We start from the raw sequence: 21,440 nt of genomic DNA on the forward strand, positions 1-21,440 counted from the left end.
CATCATCAACAGCATAACTTTCACAACGGCTGACTTCCATGTTGGGAAACGGTGAAGGCAAAATTCAACCGCTGAAAATTGTCTCTTCGCTCTTTGTAACTGTGCTGGCGATAAGGCTAGTGAGATCATGTGTGAAAGGTCAACGTGCCACCTAATTATCATCTTTCCACGACAGTATCCACTAAGGGTTTGACAGCGTTCGGAAGGGGGCGTGGCCAAACATACATCACACCTCATTATAGTGGAAAAATACCAGAAATTAGTTACAAGTTTAGTCAGTTTTGGGTTGTTGTTTTTTTTTTTTTGCTTAATTACCTGTTATAACAAAGGCAGGATCACTTGCAAAGCTAAAGGTGGGATTTGTAAGCAAACACAAGTTATTAGCCGTGAAGCAGCAAAGAAAGATGTTTTGGATGTTGGTGTAGATGGGTATTAAACGTTCATATAGTATACAGAACAGATGAAAAGGAAAAGGTATACTACAACCCTGTATATATTTTTTGTTAAAGCTAAGGACAGACACACTTCGGATGGCAAATGCTATCGTCGATCCACGCTAGCCTACTAGCAATAACAAAGCCTCCTCCCAGTGACGTCAGAGCCTCTCTCTCACACACACACCCTCCATCTTCTCACAGAAATAACAAAAATACACCACCAACCACCGATATTGTGTATGAACCTCAACGATTTTTGAAATATAAATATATTGTGTTTATCAGGGTGGAGTTTTCCCTTTAATGAGCCCCCCCCCCACTTTTGTTTATTTATTTATTTATTTATTTTGCGTGGAACCTAACGGTAAAGAAGAAGAAAAAAAAAACCCCTCACACAGATGTCTCCCTCGTCCCCCGCAGGCATCGACAGGAAACGTGCTCGAGTTGAAATATAACGTAAGTGCAAAAAAATGAGTCGGAGGTGTGGATGGGGTGGGAAGAAGAAGAAGAAGACAAAATTGAAGCAAAGTGAAATAATTCGACCCCACACACTGGTACAGAGATGAACGTTACCACATTTCCGCTCTCCACTTGGAAGGTTCCTGTCTCTTTAAGAAACTAAGATGGTGTCTCACGAGCGAGCTGCTTTTGCTTGTGTTTCCTTCCTGCCTCACATTTCACCACTTTAAAACCCTGCACCGATGAGGACGAGGAGCGGACACGGATATCAGAGAGAGGGAGAGAAAAAGAGAGAGAGAGAGAGAGATAGATATATAGATAGATAGATAGATAGATAGATAGATAGGATGGAGAGGGGGGAGAGGGGTGGGTGGGGGTGAGCGTGTCTTGACGCTATACTAGCTAAAGTACGCCGGCTTTATTGAAACGAGTTACTCAGGAAGGGAGTGAAGGAAGAGCTCGAGATAGCTAGCTCCGGGAGCCAGGTAACGTTAGCTAAGCTAATCGGTTAGGTGATTTAGTGTCACCTGAACCATGTTGTGATAATCTCGAGCCTCGGCTGCTCATTCAGAATGCTTAAGCGCCTGGCCGCTAGAGTAAGGACTGACAGCTAGGAAAACGAGGTCTGGTCAACAGAATAGAAATAAAGAAAAGGACTTACTTTCTTATTGCGAGCCTCCGTGTGCATCTCGGTAGCTAAGCTGGGGTACAGCGGTACAGAGGGGTGGAGTGCAGCGGGCGGGGTGGTGGATTTGAATAACAAGTTTTTTTAAGCTCCAGCTTTCGGAGGAGGAAAAGAAAAGGGGGGAATAATAATAATATATATATAACAAAATAAAAAAAAGGAGCGACAGTAGGCTTTGGTCTCAGAGAGTCTCCTTGATCATGTCGGCCCTGATGTGTGTGAGAGAGAGGAGGAAAAAAAACAAAAAAAAAAATCCGCTTTGCTTTGTGCGCGGCGTCGTTTTCAGCAGCTGTGTTTGTTGCCGTGTTCGGGGTTGGGCTCAGAGTCTCTCTCTCCGCTTCTCTCCTCCGCCTCTGTGTGACCCCACCCTGCGTCTCCACCCCTCCGCCCGACTCACTCACTCTCACACACACACACTCACTCACTCACACACACCGACACACACACACACTCACACCGACACACACACACACTCACACCGACACACACACACTCACTCACACCGACACACACCGACCCTTTAATCCAACAGCTTCACCAAACACACACCCTTGTCCTTTCACCTAATCACGTCATCGCGCACCGGATGCTCTTGTTCTTCATGACTTCCTCACATTCATACACATTTACTTAAGTAAAGGGATGAAAGGCTTCGGCGCGTGCTGTTTCAGGAAATTCATCAACAATGCAATTCCACACCCTCGAGTGGTGTGGAAAATAATTTCACCCGACACTCCGTTAATACTTTGCTATTGACTCCTAACGCCACACACTGACCCGACAGCTCAGTTGAGCAAGACTCTAACTAAGGCAGACTGGATGATTTGCAATCAAGAATTTGAGCTGCTCATCCATGAACATCCCAACAACCTCTGAAAATAACATTCCACAACATACTCCTTTTATTTGTTTCTCTTATCTTTTCATAATATTCGAACCAACACCTCTTTAGCTGAGAAAGCCCCGCCCATTTTCTTTTTGGAACATCAGGTTATTTCTGGACATTTCACTTTTTAGCTTTTTCGAATAATCAAATTTTCTAGGTCAATCATTAAAAAAACAATGGGCATCTTCACCATTATCCGTGGGAATTTTCCAGCTTGCTTTTCATCAAACAGCTTATTTGAACACAGTGGACAGCATTGGGTAAGTTCTCAGGGCCACTGCTCCATCTTTTAATTTTTATGGCTCTTTTCTATTACATTTTGTACTATCTTATATATTTTCTTCATATTAACTCCCAGCTTTGTCTCCTTCAACCATTGACTCCCTTCGAAGTGCTCAGGCCCTAGTTCTATTCTTCTCGAGGCACCAATACGCCTACGGCTGGGCACGATGGCCTTGGGCACAGCTCCCACCCTGGCCGCACCAGAATTGTTGCTGCTGCCCAAGTTCCATCCACTGCAGAGAAAGCCTGTCAGACTGATGTCACTAACACTGTTACTCACACTACACAGGCCGTTCAGACCCGGTACAAGGTCAACAAACATACCCGAACCTCTCGTCCCGCATGTCGTGTTAAACCCTACATTGTTAAACCTGTAAATTGAAGTGATCAATAAACGGAGGTGGTGCCTGACAACCCAATTATGCCATCCTCCGATTCTTATTATTTTATACAAACACAAACAGGAATGCATTCAAACACACTCTAAACCATATAAATACACTCTTAATACTCTAAACCATAAAAATTACTCCCACAGTGACCATCCTGAACACGGTGATCTTGTTTTTTCTTTTCTGATGAACAGCACGTCCTCTTACACTGCTGGAGAAATAGTAATTATAATAACAACTTAACAATAATAGCTTTTAAACTGCATTTGAAGAAACATTAAGTAGGTGGAGCTGAGGAAGAGTAGAGTTTACTCTGAGCCAGTCCAGAATTTTCTCCACCCATGAACACGAAGTGGAGGTTCAGCTACCTTCATTAGCATTAGTTATGACCGTCATGACATCACTTTCAAACACACAATAAACACTCGTAATGTTTTATGAGAATGCAATTGTAAATGCAAAATGCAATTGCAGTCTCCATAATAAGCCGTCATGTGCTGCCAAACTGCAGTATTAGCATTTTATCAGTGGGCGGGGTCAAGTGATCCGAGGGCGTGTCTATAAAATGACTGACAGGAGGGAAATACAAACGCAGCCATGCATTTCAGACTGTAACACACTTTTCCAAACCGGTTTTCTCTCCCACGTAATACTTTTGTCCTGAGATCACAGCTTTAAACCATTGTTTGTTTATTGTTTTAATCCTGTTCTACACATCTTACACATCCAGCTTATTATTATTGCACCTTTAAATCTTTTGAAATGTAGGTGAGACAAGTTAATGTTATCACAAGCAGTCATTTCCTCAGCACTTTTTTTGTCTTTCCTTAGGATCATAACTATAAAACCTCTCTATCCTGAAGACTCCTGACACTGGAGACTCCTTCCATACATTTTAATTAGACGTCTCCTGACAGAAAGATTTAAACATATCAATGATAGTTCTTTTTTTTTTTCTTACTAAATAACAGCATGTTGTTTATTTTTAGGCTTAGATTATGTGAAGCCTCCGTGAACCAAAATCCAGTTGACAGAGTTGTTGCTATAGAAACAATAACATTATGATGAGTGCGTTAATATCATGTTTGATGCCAACACCTTCTAGCCAATCAGATTAAAGAATTGAACAGCACATGTATAGTATATAGCCTGTGTTATACGAATAAAAGTATGTGCACCCCTGACCATCGCACTCCACATCCATATGTGATTCTTCTCCAAACTGCTTCCACAAATGTAGATGCACACAGTTGTATAGAACATCTTTGTACTCTATAGCATTACAATTTCCCTTTATTGGAACTAAGAGGCCCAGACCAAATGCGTCTGTGCACAAAGCTCTCCATGGAAGATATGATGTGGAGGTTAAGGCTGGAGAAAGTGGAAGAACTCAAGAGTCCTGACTCTGAGCACCACCGAGTTGAACTGGAACACACATCAGTACCTGATCTCGCTACCGCTCATGTAGCTGAATGAACATATATCCCTACAGCCTCGCTCCAACATCTAGTGGAAAGCTTCCCAGAAGAGCAGCGCTTATTATAATAAAACAGCAACAGTGGAATAAATCTGGAACTGGATGTTCAAAAAGCACATACCAGTGTGATGTTCAGGTGTCCACAATTTTTTTTTGTCCACACATATAGTGTATATGTGAGAGATTCTGTTACAAAAATATGAAAGAAAAGTTATTAAGGATTAAAACTCAATATATTAAAAGCACACAGTTGTAGTAGTCGCACATCATAACGCTTCATGTTCATATTATTCTGCAGACAAACCTTGAGAAAAATGAACATTCACAATTTAACAAGATGTACAGTTAAGAGCAAATGTTTGCACATACTGAGGACAAATAAAGAAGAATTTAATATATTTTATGCAGCCAAGACCTTTAGTTTGTTAGAATTTCAAGATAACTCTTCATTACAAACCAAAATAGTGACTCACGTTAAATTCTTTTCCTTTCGAAAGTTTGCAAAAGTTTCTGAATGATCTCATTGCACAGCTTTCTCCAGCTCGCAAAGATTAACTACATATCCCAGAATGCTTTGCTTCGATAACAATACTTCCGCTGTAAACAGGAAGTGGAGGATTTATGGAGGAAATATGAAGCGGTGAGTAGCGAGCGTGTAAATAGTGCTTCATGTCTTACCCCATGTGGTCTTTTTTTTTACATAAAATCTATTACGCATTTTAATTGTACAGCGCGATTGCTTAATATAGCGTAATGCGAGAGCGGACTTTAAGGAGTGCATCGTTATCATAGCTTTAACTAGCTAGGAAGCGTAATGCTAACATTTCATACATTGGAGTGACTTTCATTAGGGTAACGAAATCAGGGATGGGGACTAAGGCAAACGAAAGAGGAATGATAGGATGGAAGTACTCAAGAAATAAACGTGTTTTAAATTGTTATCTCAATGTCGATTCGAGGTTCAGTAGAATTCCGGAGGTTTGGAGCGATGGAAAGCAATATAGTTCGAATTAAACCCATGTGTAATTAATACCAACAACAACAAACGAACACTAATATTCCACCATGCAAGACAGAAAACTGAAAAAGTAATGCAGTAAAGCTACTTTCACACATACACTGATTTTATCACGGCAAGGCATGAGTCGCCAGGGTTGCCAGATTGGACTGAAGAGTTCCACCCCAACTACAGCTTAAACTCCTCCCATTTCCAAAAATACCAGCCCAAAATTCCAAAAATACTGCGACAGCTAATACAATAACAAACAGAAAACCCAAAACATATTTTGACACACACATACTACGTTAGTTACATGTATACTTAATTATATTTAATGATCAAACATGACATCAGAATTTTATAGCACAATAACAGCGTATAAACTCGCGTACCTTTTTATACGGAGAACATCTCTTGTAATATTATAGAACGGGTCGCTCTCCCATTCTTTTCTGTAGGACTTTCTGTATTTACCCCACTTTGGCATGATGATAAAAACACTTACAGCTTTGCGAATAACTTTGATATCAGCTTAACGAGTACAATGATTAAAACAACCAGCCAATCAGGATTGAAGTCTGACTAGACAGGACTCTGCTGAACCTTATGGGCTAAACTGAACCACATTATTAAACCGTCAACATTACATATTATACTTTATTGTAGAGTTGGTTTGAATAGAAAATTTATAAAATATCAAAACTTAAACTTATAGTCAAAACTAAAAACCCGCCAGTTGCATCAAAAACCAGCCCAAATTTTTATCTATTTTTTTCCTTGGTTAGACGTAACAAAAATTATCCCAATTGGGAGGAAACCCGCCCAATCTGGCAACACTGTCATTCACGCTATTATGAAGACATCTTGGTTGCCATGGTAATAAGGTTTCTTGGTTGATCATGCCATTAGCATTCCACTTGACAGCGAATCGGTTTTCTTGCCCGTTAAAACGGAACATTCTGGAGGTAGATTTTGTCTTTGTGTGTATAAAATGAACCAGTGTGTATCTGCATCAAATCATACCAGATGAAGGAGAAGCAGCGCGAGCGCTTAGCCACGGATCACGTGGTGCACCGAGTCGCTCCATATTTGCATAAAACTCTTCTACACTTATGTTGTCACTGATTTGGACACGCCCACACCCAACAGTCACCGCCTTTCATGTCACCGGAAGTCAACAATATTTTCTTACAGATTTACAAAATCTTTACAAAACAGATTATTCATCTGATTATTCAGTTTTAATTAAAAAAAAACAGTATATACAAAGTGGTACTATGGAGAGTAAGCAGTGATAAAAACGTGCATCATGACATAAAGATGTTGCAGCGCTGACATGAAATAGTTAAATGGCGTCAGCTTTCGTTTATAGTGATGAAATATAGTTCTACAAAGAAAACAATAGAGGGTCATGTTATGCATGCGGAGTAGTATTACTACTGGAAACTCCGCTCTTGTTATGTAACTGGTGTTCACTCGTTAGTAGTTATTAACAATTAAGTCATTACAGAGACATTAGCATTCTTACATACTGTGTGTGTGTGTGTCTTTAAAAAAAAACCAAACAAACAAACTGGGTCATGACTCCTTGGTCATACATGTACACAGAGTGTTCCAGCTGTCAGTCAGAGGGTGTGTCCGCATCATAACCATGAATAAGGCGGGTGTGTCCCAGTAATCTCCCGTTTCTGTAGGAGAGAGTAATTATTTGGGGAGGTTTTAGTCCTTGTGAATCCAACTTGTGTTACAAACACAGTTCTGTGAAGATTCTGTGGAGATGTAGCTCTGATGATGATGATGATGATATCCTTAGGTAAATATGCCCACGAAAAAGGCGTGGGAAACAGATCATTAATGCGCCACATATTAATAAGGTCAGATCATTCATTTGTGACCCCAGCCTTGTTTAGGAGTATACAAAGGTTTTACAGAGACCAGCACATGCTTGGTTTGGTCAGTTTTTATATAAATATAATGTAAAAAAAATCTAATTTATAATTTGCAATGACTATTTGATGGGAAGATCACCATACTCACTAAAAAAGGTTGTATAGTTTAATATCAGGGCTGAACAATAAATCATATTTTATTTGCAGTTGTAGAGTAATACAATAATTAACTGTCTTTTCCTCCAGAGGCCAAAAAAAATGGAAAAATGTGTCCATGTTGATGATTGAGTGTCTTTGTCATGTCCTAATCCACAGTGGTGGTTAATATGAAAGGAGACACTCAGGGGAATTTGTAGTATGCATAAAAAAGTTCCATAGAAAAGTACATTTTTAAAGTACTGCTCTCTGAGATGTGAGAAGTGCTTGTTGATCTAAAAAGCAACTCAAATTTATCTTCAACCATTCTGTGTAAAGTTATCCAACAGAAGGGAAAACACACTGAAAGCCAACAGAGTCCTGACTCATTTTAGATAAGACCATCATTCATTTATTTACACTGATTGAAAATGTCCCATAAGTCGATTTGAGAGCCAGCGTTCTGGTAAAAAGGGTTAGATTAGATTAGATTAGATTAGATATACAATAGTGCAAAGACCGCTGTATAAGTTATGTGTAGTGCAGGTGTTAAAGAGGATGTATATATGTATGTTTATATAGTACAGTATATACACATTTAAAAGATATGATTTCTCTACCAAGCATCTTTTCATGCATCAATATTTTTTGCTTTTCACTTTTTATGTGAAATATAAACGAACTGGGGAAAGCTGTCAGAATTTTACAGTCATTGAATTGTAACGGTGCAGGGTTGCTCGCCGGGTGTGTGACGACGGCCCGCTTCCCGAGGAGCAGGAGACCGAGGGTCAGAGGCAGCTGCACAACCTGCTGCTCCAGCAGCTCGACACAGACGTCGACGTCGACCGGTAACCATCACATCTCCACAACTCCAGTCCTCTCAACACACCTGGAGTAAGACGTAAAGGAAAACTCCGCCCTGATGAACTTGCGTAACGACATCATTATAATCACAATCACACAAGCTTCAGTTTGGTTCATAATAAAATTATTCTGGAGTATTTTCTTTCAATTTTCTACATTACCCCACAATGCCTTTCAGCCGCCCTCTTATAGTGGATAGAGGAATTATCCCTCGCTTCATTTCTACCCAAAGAAGGCGATGCCAGTCCAGTCGTCGCCTGTCATCTTGAAGATCGCTAACTAGCTGATCCGCATATCGGCCGTAACCACGTCATGTAGCTGCATTGCATTCTGGGGTTCTGAGTCCATGGGGAAAATGACAGAAAGTGACGGGAAAAGACGCTCTCTTATGTTTAGATCCTGACCGTTATCCGTTATACTTGAGATCATTGCACTTTTCCTCATATAAATTTGTTCGTAACTCGCCACTCACCTGCTAATTTCTCGTGGATATTTCAACAGAAAAACGTATTTGATGTGTTTCAGGGTGGAGTTTTTTTATTCCGTCTAGAAATACAAGTGTTTACGGTTTTAAAACACGGAGCCCTTTGCTCTCGTTATAGCTTTCCTCTTTACACTTAAAACAGATGAAAATTAATAAATAGCGCTGATTTGTCACTGTGACTCATGACAAAAAAGTAATCCTTCTCTCGTCCCGACAGCTGTGTAGCGAAGAAGAAATGCTTCGCCCCGGCTGCGCTATACAAGCCGTTCGGTGAGCAGGCAGCAGGAGTGCGCAGTCTGGCCCAGTTCCAGGCACTGCAGGATGGAGAGAAGGAACTCGCCAGCCTGAGAGAGCTGGGCCTCACCGATGCCGAGATCCAGCTGTGGAGGAACAGAGACTTGCAGGACAAGACGAGTGGCGGGAAGGTCAGAGTCCAGCTCAGAGACAAACAAAGTGAACGCTTGGACCTTTCTGGAAAATTCTATACTCTTAGAAGAAGCCTGCTTTGTGAATGCTAAGAGCTTTCTGGATGCGTTAGAGACACAACCGTACAACAGGATGTCTTGATGTGGTTGTAACTCACTACAGTTACCATTGAGGTGTTTGTACTCATCTTATGTGAAAGTGGTTTGCCAGCTTGAACAATTTTTTTAATCATCAGGTTCTAGCGCCATTTAATGTTGAAAAAATCCAGAAAAACAGGTTCGTTCCTGTTGTCGCTTACTTCATGGCAGTTATATAAACAGAACCGTCGGCCGATCCTTAGCAAGGCACTGCGTTTGAAGTTAGTAAAATGAAATAATTGCTGCTTGTCAGTTAGCCAGACTGCTTTGTCCTGAAGATCAGAGACGAGCAACACCTGAGTTAACAATCGGAAATCGCACACCTACAAAGTGCAGTCAGGTTGTAGATGTGATGAAGAAAGAGTTAGATATGAGTATGAACTGTTCTGTTGTGTGTGAGATATTTACGTGAGAAAGCGTAAGAAGGAACCAATGGATTTTTTTTTCTCTTTTTCAGAATCGTGGCGTGAGCGTAGCTCCTGAAGCACGGGATGAGCGCCTGCAGGTCATCTGGGACAAGATGGCGGCGAGGGCGGAGTTATTGTCCCGTCCTCAGCGCTTCTCAGGCAGCCGAGCTCTCACCCGGAGAGAGATGGAGATCGAGAAGGCTCTGTTCCACGGCAGTGACCGCTCCAGCTTTCTGTCTGCCCTCTACCATCAAGGTGGAAAACAGAAAGAAGACATTTGTCTAGAGAGGGACAGATCCCTATTCAGACAGACTATTTATATATATATATATATATATATATATATATATAAAGATTTTTAATGTATTATATGGTGTTTTGATAATTAGAATGATTAATGTTGCTCATCTTTCACTGTTTCCTCAAAGAGGGAGAATCACAGGCCGGCCAGCAGGGGGCGACATCTTCAAACCCAATGGACTCGTTATACAGAGACTTCTTTAAAGATCAAAAGAAAGACTCTGAGAGCGTCACACACTCCTCTCAGACGGATTCCGATCACAAACAAACACCACATCCGGACCTGGACTCAGACTCGGATCAGACGCACACTCTCGACAGCCAGTCGTCAGTAATCACTGAATCCACACGACCCTTCGGCACAACACCGTCTCAGAATCAAGAATCATCATCTGTTCCACAGAAACTGACAGTTAACCAGCCCATTGGACGCGTGACCGCGTGTTGCAGTCAGGGCCAGAGCGGTCCAGTGACCGTCAGCGGTAAAGTAGAGGAGATTTCAGACGAGGAGATCAGGAACAATCGGGAGACGGAGGACGGGATAAGGAGAATCTCACGCTTTCAGAACTACCAGCGTGGAGAGCCGTCGAATGTAGGTTTTCTGTAGAGCGACACATATACATACATATTTGAAGGCATATAATAAAGGATGAGGTCTGTTTAGAGAAGAGAAGACGAGGTTCTGTGAATGCTTTTATTTGAATGATTCAGAAGTCACGTGAGTGCATGTGTGCAATTATACAATAATAAGTAGTCCTTTTTATTCCGTGTGTTTTTCACATAGGTGCTGTGTGTAAAGAACATGAGTCCACGGGCCTCTTTGTCCCAGCTGGTGGCTCTTTTCTCCCGCTTTCAGAAGGACGACACAGATCCAATCGTGTACCGCGTCCTGACAGGCAGGCTGAAGGGTCAAGCCTTCATTACCTTCTCAGGTAGGAGAATGCGTACAAGACAGGACCGTACGAAAGCATTACTATCTGTGTAAATAGACTGCATTTTCATACACTATAAGCTTGGATCATGACTCATTAATTAATAGATTTTTTTTAAACAGATATAGAGACTGCACAAGCAGCGTTGGACACTGTAAATGGATACAAGCTGCAGGACAAGCCTCTGGTCATTGAATTTGCCCGAGAGAGGAGACACACAAAGACTGAGGACTCTACAGAAAATCACAGCACAAAAGGATCAACAGCGTAAAAGGATCTGAGAAACTGATCATTAGAATCTGAAGTAATTAGAAGTACTTCTGAAGGTATTTATGTACAGAATAAAACATGTCATGATCTGCTGGTGTGATCCAGACATGAAGCAGAGTTGCTGTTATCATCCAGACCTTCCTTAGCATTCCGTCTCTCTTATCCCATAGAAATTTCCCAAACTTTAATTTGTTTTTAATTAAAGAAATATATCATTACATTTTTTTGTCCATTTAAAGACACATATTATGTTTTGGAATGTTTTATCTCATGCTGCAACAGTTATAAAGTCGTTATCTAACCAGTGTGACTGGTACAAAGCAGTAACACTGGACACTCCTTCCAAAACTGCTCAATAAATGTATTCTGAAAACAGAACATCCAAAATGTTTAATGACACGTTTTTGTGGAGCATTTTCTGAAGGAAAAATTGGAAATAAACACACTCAACATAGCATTTGGTGAAAAATGCAGTTTAATGAAACGATATGGGGCAGACTAGGATGAATGTGAGGATGAGGGTTGAAGTGAAGGAGTGTGGCAGGAGTGCTAGGACGGTAGTCAGTGTGGCTGATCTTGGGGTAATAGTCAAACTCAGAATCAGAGGCAACATCTTCGCTGGAACTCGATCAACAGGATCTTTAAGATGAGCCTGGAGGAGAATAGGTCACTTTCGACTGAGTCTAAGTGTGAGATACAGTCACAGCTGGCAGAATGCAGTAGAGTGGAGGAAGAGGAGGAGGAGGAGAAGGAAAGACAAAAGGGAGTAGGAGTGCAGAGATGCTCGAGCAGAACCGATATGTCGACAGCTAAGCGTGCCAGAAGATGACGTAGATGTTGTGCTGGGTTAGGACGACCGTGCTCAGGGGGAGAGGAAATTCCACTGACTCAAGCTGAAAAAGCAGATATACAATATATAAAGTGTGAAAATGGTTGATTCCGAGTAAAGCTACATGTATGCACATTAGTAATACAAACACACATACAGGATATATCCATTAAAGAATACAAAGATTCCATCTGTTCATGGGTACAATTACACTCACACACACACAGCATAGGTGAACCTAAAACTTGGAAACTATACAGATACATCAGTGCAAATATGAATAAAAGAGAAAAGTAATACTTACACATGATAACATTATCCAACATGGAATAGAATAGCTCAGGGAAGATCTGTTCAAGCACGGCATCTGAAGAGAAAATGCTGTCGAAAGTGCCTAAGAGGTTTTTTTAATATAGCAAAAGAGGTGGAGACGAAAATGATAGGAAAGCTGAAGGCCTAAAACTGAAGCTAATGGGAATCGATACGAGAAAACTAGAAACAATGGGAAATTAAAAAGCTGAAACCTGAACATAGTGGGAAAAGTTTGAGCAGGGAATTTAGAAAAACTATGAGAGGAGCATCAGTGACATAGTACATATTAAGGAAATTTAGGGGAATTAAATGAGATCATCCTGGGATGTCTGGATAAATTGATGACTGACTTTTTTTTGCAATAAACTTTATTTTTACTTGGCTCCTGTGAGTACAAGTTTTTTGCTATGATTAGTTTGAGAGAAGTGACCATACACCCCAGTGTCGTGGGAAAAATGCGGCAGTATCTGCAGTACAAGTCTCTGTGAAGGATTTCATATAAACTGGTGATTTGTGTTTAGGGTGTCCTTGTGTCCCATGGGAAAACCTCCAGGTTCTCCGTGACCTTGTACAGGTGGCCGATGATTTGCTTAGTTCTTGAAAAACAACTTCAGATCAACCAGGATTTAGAAGCAGCGATGTGCAACTCAGGCACTAGGTGTAAATGTGTAAATTACAGGTTTTCTTGTCGTGAATGATCTCACTATATTCTACCTATACGTGGTGCCATACCTGATGTGACCAGCAGAGGTCTCCAAAGCATCACTTACTGCTCTTACCAAGAACGTGATAGTTCATGTGCGCTACTTTAGCAATGCCTGGACCACGTGTCCACCATTCCACCTACTGAGAAATCAATTACAGCAAGCCTGACTACAGATACTCCATCTGACTTCTAGCTCCACTCAAGGTTTCTGTCCTCATGCCAGGCATTAATACACTTTCAGAACAAAATGCTCCTTCAATAGCATCTTAACAAGGTGCTATTGACATCTGAAAAACTCTTGTATGATTCTTGAGGAAGATTTTATGATTAACTTAGAGTACCATGCTGGAGACAGATTCCTGTAAAGCTACGTAGATGGATACTGTTGATGTTTCAAACATGCTGTAGTCCAGTTAGTCTGTGTGGAGTTTTGAATGATCCCCATATACCCCCATTATACCCAAAATGTGTGTGCATGATGAACTAAAGGACTGGCGTGCCATCCTGGATCCTGGGATTATATTCCAGATAAATTTACCCTGACCATGACAAAATAGTTTATTAGAAGATTACTAGATAAAATAATATACGCCTTTTCAGTGTTTATAGGGAATAAAGGAGCGTTGTGTATACAGTGCAATTATACGTCCTCTGTGATAATGAAATACACTTATATTGCCAAAGGTTTTGGGACACCCCTCCAAATCATTGAATTCAGGTGTTGTTTTTCAGCAGTTGGGCTTGGCCCCTTAGTTCCAGTGAAAGGAACTCTGAATGCTTCAGCATACCAAGACATTTTGGACAATTTCATGCTCCCAACTTTGTGGGAACAGTTTGGGGACGACCCCTTCCTGTTCCAACATGACTGCACACCAGTGCACAAAACCAGGCCCATAAAGACATGGATGAGTGAGTTTGGTGTTGAGGAACTGCACTGACCTCAACCCGATAGAACAGCTTTAGGATGAATTAGAGTGGAGACTGCAAGCCAGGCCGAAACTGGGATGTCTGCCTTTACATGCACATGAATGTAATATGGTTGAATGTAAGAATGTAACAAGGTTTATTTACAAGATTTACAAGGTCAGAGCATTCCAATTGTTAGACAGATGTCTGATGTCTGAAGACTGGTGTCTGATGTGCTCCTGGGGAAAAAACTGTACTAAATGAAGTGCTATATACAAGACAGTGGTGGCTCAACTGTCTGGGTTATGCTTTAGATGGTCAGGGGTTCAAGCTCCAGCACCACCAAGCTGCCACTTTTGGGCTACAGAGCAAGACCCTTAACCCTCTCTGCTCCAGATGTGCTGCATCATGGCTGTCCCTGTGCTCTGACTTCAGCTTCTTATCAAGTTAAGTTAACTTGTCTTTATTTGTCACATATGCATTACAGTGAAATTCTTTCTTTGCTTATTCCATCCTTGGGGGTTGGGGTCAGCCAGGCTGCAGGGCCCCTGGAGAAAGGTGGGTTAGGGGCCTTGCTCAAGTGTCCAACGGTGGTAGCTTGTTGGTGCTGGGGCTTGAACCCCAATCTTCCAGTCAATGACCCAGAGCCTTAAACACTTGAGCTACCACTGCGCCCAAGCTGGGAATCTTGCTGTAACATATATGCAACAAATATGCTTCTTCTTCTTCTTCTTCAGATTTGAAGGCAGCATCTATCCCAAAATCTCCAAATGCCTATAAAACACCTAGTCTGGAACGTGTCTGTTGTCACACTGATGCAGGAAAATAAACCGAATTTCTCACAGAATCACTGAGCCAAAATCAATTGAGTTGATTCCAGTGCAGTGTTGCTACTGTGGTAAATCATTGACTTGAGCCAAACATACAGATAGGGTGAGGGGCTGCTCTTAGTTAAGGGTTATTTAGACATTTTAGAAGACCTGAGTGTCCGGTTTGGCCCTGTATAACTCTAAATGGTGATATGTTCAACTTGTCATCTGATATACGATTCAAGGTTTTGATTAAACCTTACCTCTTGGGTTGTGATTTCCAACAATGTAATAAAAAAAAAACTTACAAAAAATCACAGGCCACTTGGCCATGCTCCATGAACTAATCTAACATGCATCATTTATATCATTAGTTTACAGTTTTCTGTCATTTAAGAAGAAAATTCGAGCACAAACCTGTCCATGTGTCAAAACTGTAACCATTCAAATTGAATAACACTGGATTTAAGAGTTAGTCCTTAAGTATGCTTTTACAGTCATATTAAACCATCACTGTGAAACATTAGCTCTTCATGTTTATACAGAGCTTTCATATAGCTTTTGCAAGGCACCAGTGGTCCATTGACCGGGTATTGATTTGTTTCACTTACAGGCATGCCCTGCTGTTACTGAAATCGTTCTCTCAGCAGGAAAAAAAATACTCAAAAAAATGTGAACTCAAGAAGTATCCGGGGTCGAATTTTATCAGTTCAGTCTTTTCAAGTTCATGGTGAAGTCTTCAGACGTACCCGGTAACGTCGTAGCTAGCTGTGGTTTTCTGGTGTGCCGGTTTCCTGGAGTCTCGGACGCCAGTGGTGGAGTGGCTGCTGCTACTGATCTGGCTGACCATGGTCTGGGTTCTGTTGGTGGGATTCATGTTCATTGCACTCTGCAGAGTGGCTGAAGGGTGGAAAGGCATCGAATATGAGGCACCACGGGCCGCACTGTGTTTCGCCAGGCGTTCAGGGTACGGGTAACCTCGTCTGAACCCTTGCCGTGCATCTAGGTCACTCCAGCAGGACATGCTTAGCAGCCCTCCGCCTAGCAAAGACACGAGAGACGAGGCGATCCCGACATACAAGCAGTCCCCAATCTCGAACTTCAGACTGTCAGGTAGGTTGTAATGGTAGAAGGTCTGGACTACTTCGTTGGTCTTCCAGCAAACAGGAATGAGCGACAGAAGGCCAGCTGTTAAAAAAATAAATCCTCCGGCTCCAGCTGTTTTCGTCTTTGCCGACGAGCCATCCATGCACACAGTGCACTGCATCCCGACGCTGGACACTGCGCAGGCTAGGACAGAAAAGATAATGGAGATGACCATCATGGCTCGGGCCACCTGCAGGTCGGTGGACAAGCCGAGGATGGTGTTGTAGGTCTCACACTGGAAGGCTCCGGTGCTCTGGTGAACGCATGCCATCCACAGACCCTTCATGTTCGTCACGGCCGTGACAATGTTGGGCCCGATGTGGGCCGAGATTTCCCAGGAGGGCAGCAGGGTGGCCACCAAGTTGCCAATCATACCCAGGAGGCCCAAAAAGAAGCCCATCAACTCCACTGCGGCTACGGCCATAGCTGCGACTGGTAGCACGCTGTGTTTTGAAAGCTTTAAATGACTAGCGATTAGCTCTTGTTCTGTTAAAACAAGAAGAAATGGAAAGAGCAGTGAAGTGTAGTAGGCTAACCATGAATCTGAACACTCATCTGCCCTTACGTGTCTTCCCTGTGTGTGTTTCTCTTGTCCCTGTTTGTAACTCTTCTGTCCCGTCCCTATCTAAACATTGAGTTTCCACAGTTCATGTATAAACACAGATAGACAGAGAAGTAGGTTAACGATTCACCCGTTACTCACCCCACAACTGGATTTTGCGCTCACATGGTAAAGTCAAGGTTGCTGATAGGAGGACGGTGTTAATCACACAATCATCGCTTCTTCCTTGTTTTCTACCAGCCATGAAAAACAAAATGAACTTGAATTTAATTGCATTAACATTATGAAACTACTTTACAAGAGACTGAATGGTGGAGCACTGAGTAAATACTGTCATGAAAAAGTATTTTCCCTCCTTCTATGTTTTCTCCATTACTGCATATTTGTGGCACATATTATTAGTCACAGAGATGAATACTAAAACTTCTAACACTACTAACAACAGTACTAATCCTATGTACCTTTCAACACTAACTATACTAATACAACTCTAAACACTCTTAAACTCCCAACACTCCTCACAATACTAATTCTATGAACACTAACAAGTTATCCTACCTACAATAACACTATTAAAACCAATAGTACTAACACGTCTAACCACACTAATACAACTAGCATTAACACTCCTTACTATCAGTACTATTATGATTAATACTAATGTTCCTAACAATTCAATTACTACTGCTAATACAACTAACTATACTAGCAATACTAACACTAACAACACTAATACTGCAACTGCTAATACTAACAATGCTAAAAATAATAACACAAAACTTCTCCAATACTCAGACTTCCATCAATATTAACACTAAGAACAGTACTAAGAGTACTAATAAAAGTAATCTAATAGTATGAATAGTACTTATTTCACTACTCACACTACAAATATCATGACCAGCACTACCAACAGTACTAATATCACCACTAACACTACTGCTATCACTAATATCACTTCTAACAGTACTAACATCACTACTAACAGTACTATCACTACCTACAGTACTAACATAACTGTTAACAGTACTAACAGTACTAATATCACTACTTAGAGTACTAACAGTATTAATATCACTACTTACAGTATTAACATAACTATTAAGAGTACTAATAACACTACTAACAGTATTAAAATCACTACTAACAGTACTAATATCACTACTAACAGTACTAACAGTACCAGTATCACTACTAATAGTACTAAAATCACTACTAACAGTACTAACCATACTAACATCACTACTAACAGTACTAACAGTACTCATATCACTATTAACACTACTAACAGTACTAATATCACTACTAACAATACTAACATCACTAACAGTACTAACAGTAATAAAATCACTACTACATTACTAGCAGTACTACCATCACTACTGACAGTACTAACATCACTACTAGCAGTGCTAACAGTACTAATATCACTACTAACACTACTAACAGTACTAATATCAAAACTAACAGTGCTAATATTACTACTATAAGTACTAATATCACTACTAACAATGCTAACATCACGACTAATAGTATAAATATTACTACTTTAAGAACTAATATCACTAATAACAATGCTAACAGTACTAATATCACTACTAATACTACTAACAGTACTAACATCAAAACTAACAGTGCTAATATTACTACTATAAGTACTAATATCACTACTAACAATGCTAACATCACTACTAACAGTACTAATATTACTACTATAAGAACTAATATCACTATTAACAGTACTAATTTCAGTACTAAGAGTACTAATATCACTACTAACAGTACTAACAGTACTACCATCACTTCTAACAGTGCTAATATCACTACTACGAGTACTAATATCACTGATATCACTACTAACAGTACTAACATCACTACAAACAGTACATATTTCATTATTAACAGTACTAATATCACTACTAACAGTACTAACAGTATTAATATCACTACTAACAGTACTAAAATCATTACTAACAGTACTAATGGTACTAATTTCACTACTACCATATACTGCTGTTTGAGTAATTAATGATATTCTTCTTGAATCTGTCAGAAAAAAAACAGACAAAAAAAATCTGACATTAAAAAAACTTTGTCAGAAATTACACATACAACTGAAACTCTTTGTGCCAGTAGTGAAACACCTCCAGCTGGACACACAGATCAGGACTTAATAATAATTAAGTCCTTAATAATCCCTGCAATATATTTTTTTCTCTCCATCTTTAAAGTGTTATAACCTGACACGGCGACCCACAACAAAACACCCCCACAGCATACAGCACCAATGGCTTTCCCTTTCTCACCCAGCTCTATATTCATTTGTAAATAGTTTACACAAATATTTGTAAGACGTGATAGGATATTGAGTAATTAGTGATCAATTATGCAGGTTTTTTCATGATAAATTAAATCTCCTCTTCCTGTCTTTCTGACACACACACTTACTACGTTACTTACCATTATGCAGATACAATCGATGAGACGTGTAATTCTGCTAAACTGTTACGCTAAAGTGTGTGTGTGTGTGTGTGTGAGAGAGAGAGAGAGTTTAGTCTTGAGTGTAATCTCATCAAATCTCTGCTCACATGTCACCAATGCGGTAATAAGATTAAAATGCACTCCTGCTTCCTCTGTCAGAGTAAACGTGTTGCTAAATTCAGCACGCTGGAGCGATTACTGTAACCCATCATCCTCTGGATATTAAACTAAAAGTTCTGGCAATTTCGAGAAACTCCAGTAAGAATAAATAAAACCACACACAAACAAAGCTGCATGTATTGTGAGCTGATCAAAGTCCATGTTTTTTCTGGATCATAGCTCTAACTCTAATCACCTGCTCTTATGTGGGTTAGAATTATCGTTCCTTTATTCTGTGGAGGATGCAGTGGTTGATTTTAACAAGAAGTTTGGACAGTACTGGCTTTTTCACTAATTGCGTCCGTAAATTTTCCACAAATTGTTCACTTTTAATCAAAAATTATCCCAAAAGTCAGTAAAGGTTTGTTATAGGACAGTGCTGATAAAGCCACTTGCTATTTTTAGAGTAACACCGTAACAGATATTTAATTCTAAATTTTCCCATTGGGATGAATAAAGTATCTAGACAGACAGACAGACAGACAGACAGACAGACAGACAGACAGACAGACAGACAGACAGACAGATAGATAGATAGATAGATAGATAGATAGATAGATAGATAGATAGATAGATAGATAGATAGATAGATAGATAGATAGATACTTTATTGATCCCGAAGGAAATTCCAGATATCCAGCAGCAATAGAAACAGTAACACAAAGTCAGGTTGTAGATTGCACACTGTATATCTTACATATGGTCAGTATACACAGGGTAATGTGACAACTGACCAGAAGTTACTAGTGCAATGCTAAGAACAAAAAGTACAAGATATAAAAGAAGCATATAAAGTACTATCTATCTATCTATCTATCTATCTATCTATCTATCTATCTATCTATCTATCTATCTGTCTGTCTGTCTGTCTGTCTGTCTGTCTGCCTATCTATTTAAAAGTCAACAACATGCTGTACAAACATCCAGGGCAGCTTGTTTTGAGTGGTTTTAGACATACCTTTGTTCACATTTTCCAATAGCACTAACCAGGGTTGCCAGATTGCAGCATAATTTGCATCCTGACTAATGTCAAAAGTCACACAAAATATATCTCACAATATAAATGCACATCATAGATACTAGGGCTGTCACTTTTTAACCGACATTCGAACATGACATGAAAAGTTCATATTTGAACTATAATTTGTCCATACAAATATTAATGTACAGCCTAAGAGCATTAGACAGCTTTTCATTTTGTTGAGCATCTGATCCAGCAGTGGCTGCCCTAAAAGTTTTGAATGCCCTCTTGATCCGTCAGTAAATTAGGCAAATGATACGGAAATGGAAGCTGACAGCAAGCAGCCGAACTGCCTTGAGCTGACAATTACAACCTAAAATCATCTAGAAAGCAGCGTGTGAAAGTATTATGGGTTTTACACTGTAGATGGCTAAGTTACGGCAACCCTGTCAATAACTGTTAATAAGTGTCTTGGCTGCTTCTCCTCCTCCTCTGAAAATGTTTGGGCAGCGTGATTCCTTCCCCAATGGGCCTCTATTGGCACTCATTGCAGTTCCCATTTTTGACCACTAGGATACCACAATATTAACCATGGAAATAACTGGAACAGGGAGCATGCTATGCTACAACTGCACAACAATTAGAAAGGCGTGCAAATTCATGGCTCATCACCTGATATCAGTCAAATAGCAACTTATTTTATGGTCAATAAACAAGTTTCTTGTGAGGAACTTATGAAGAATAAAGTTTGTTGAACACTTGAGCTTTGCCCTTCCTGCCCGCTGACTGATATGTTTAAAATAACTGGGTTAAAATGAGGTCAGTGGGAACTGCATGTTTAGGACCAGAGGCATTGAGGGCAGGTCAGTCGGTATGTAGGTGCTGCTGTGGGAATGACGATCCTGAACACAGACACTGGGATGGAGGGTCTAGCAGAGAGAATGGTGGAGTCGAGGAGGTGAGAGAAGTGTGCTTCTGGAGGTGTGATGTTACTGCTGTTGGTCCTGCACCTCCTCGAATAAGAGCAGAGGTGTTGAGAGACACACTCCATCCAGCCCTGGAATCAGGATTCCCACATCAGCACCTAAGAGCAGTTCATCTGACTCG

At 40.5% G+C, this 21,440-nt stretch overlaps 3 protein-coding genes across 4 annotated transcripts in view; 1 reads left to right on the forward strand and 2 right to left on the reverse strand.

Moving 5' to 3' along the window:
- Nucleotides 1-1,887, reverse strand: part of klf8 (Kruppel like factor 8) — a 33,166-nt gene extending 31,279 nt beyond the window's left edge. Inside the window, exon 1 of one of the 2 annotated variants that reach the window (XM_058415024.1) lies at nt 1,558-1,887. In XM_058415024.1, coding sequence (XP_058271007.1) covers nt 1,558-1,584 — 27 coding nt within the window. In that variant the 5' untranslated portion in view covers nt 1,585-1,887. The remainder of the gene's footprint in view (nt 1-1,557) is intronic. The other variant, XM_058415023.1, reaches the window with a different exon arrangement.
- Nucleotides 1,888-5,172: 3,285 nt separating this feature from the next.
- Nucleotides 5,173-12,985, forward strand: rbm41 (RNA binding motif protein 41). The gene is made up of 7 exons (XM_058415022.1): nt 5,173-5,258; nt 8,374-8,490; nt 9,208-9,415; nt 10,011-10,215; nt 10,389-10,852; nt 11,045-11,192; nt 11,315-12,985. Exons 1-7 carry the CDS (start codon nt 5,188-5,190, stop codon nt 11,461-11,463), a joined length of 1,362 nt encoding a protein of 453 aa, XP_058271005.1. The 5' UTR covers nt 5,173-5,187; the 3' UTR covers nt 11,464-12,985.
- A 1,633-nt stretch (nt 12,986-14,618) lies between these two features.
- Nucleotides 14,619-19,510, reverse strand: cldn2 (claudin 2). The gene is made up of 3 exons (XM_058415027.1): nt 19,193-19,510; nt 16,874-16,965; nt 14,619-16,656 (listed from the first exon to the last, which is right to left on the reverse strand). Exon 3 carries the CDS (start codon nt 16,592-16,594, stop codon nt 15,764-15,766), a length of 831 nt encoding a protein of 276 aa, XP_058271010.1. The 5' UTR covers nt 16,595-16,656; nt 16,874-16,965; nt 19,193-19,510; the 3' UTR covers nt 14,619-15,763.
- Between the last annotated feature and the right edge of the window lie 1,930 nt (nt 19,511-21,440).

The sequence above is a fragment of the Hemibagrus wyckioides genome, linkage group LG18 (genome assembly GCF_019097595.1).
Source record: "Hemibagrus wyckioides isolate EC202008001 linkage group LG18, SWU_Hwy_1.0, whole genome shotgun sequence".
Lineage (NCBI taxonomy): Eukaryota > Metazoa > Chordata > Actinopteri > Siluriformes > Bagridae > Hemibagrus > Hemibagrus wyckioides.

What these genes read in the sequence shown, in the direction of transcription:
- rbm41 (XM_058415022.1), top strand. Translation starts at nt 5,188, where the DNA reads ATGCTTTGCTTCGATAACAATACTTCCGCTGTAAACAGGAAGTGGAGG. An exon ending in ACAAGACGAGTGGCGGGAAG is followed by an intron (nt 9,416 to 10,010) that starts GTCAGAGTCCAG and finishes TCTCTTTTTCAG; the next exon opens with AATCGTGGCGTGAGCGTAGC. An exon ending in GTCTGCCCTCTACCATCAAG is followed by an intron (nt 10,216 to 10,388) that starts GTGGAAAACAGA and finishes GTTTCCTCAAAG; the next exon opens with AGGGAGAATCACAGGCCGGC.
- cldn2 (XM_058415027.1), bottom strand. Translation starts at nt 16,594, where the DNA reads ATGGCCGTAGCCGCAGTGGAGTTGATGGGCTTCTTTTTGGGCCTCCTG.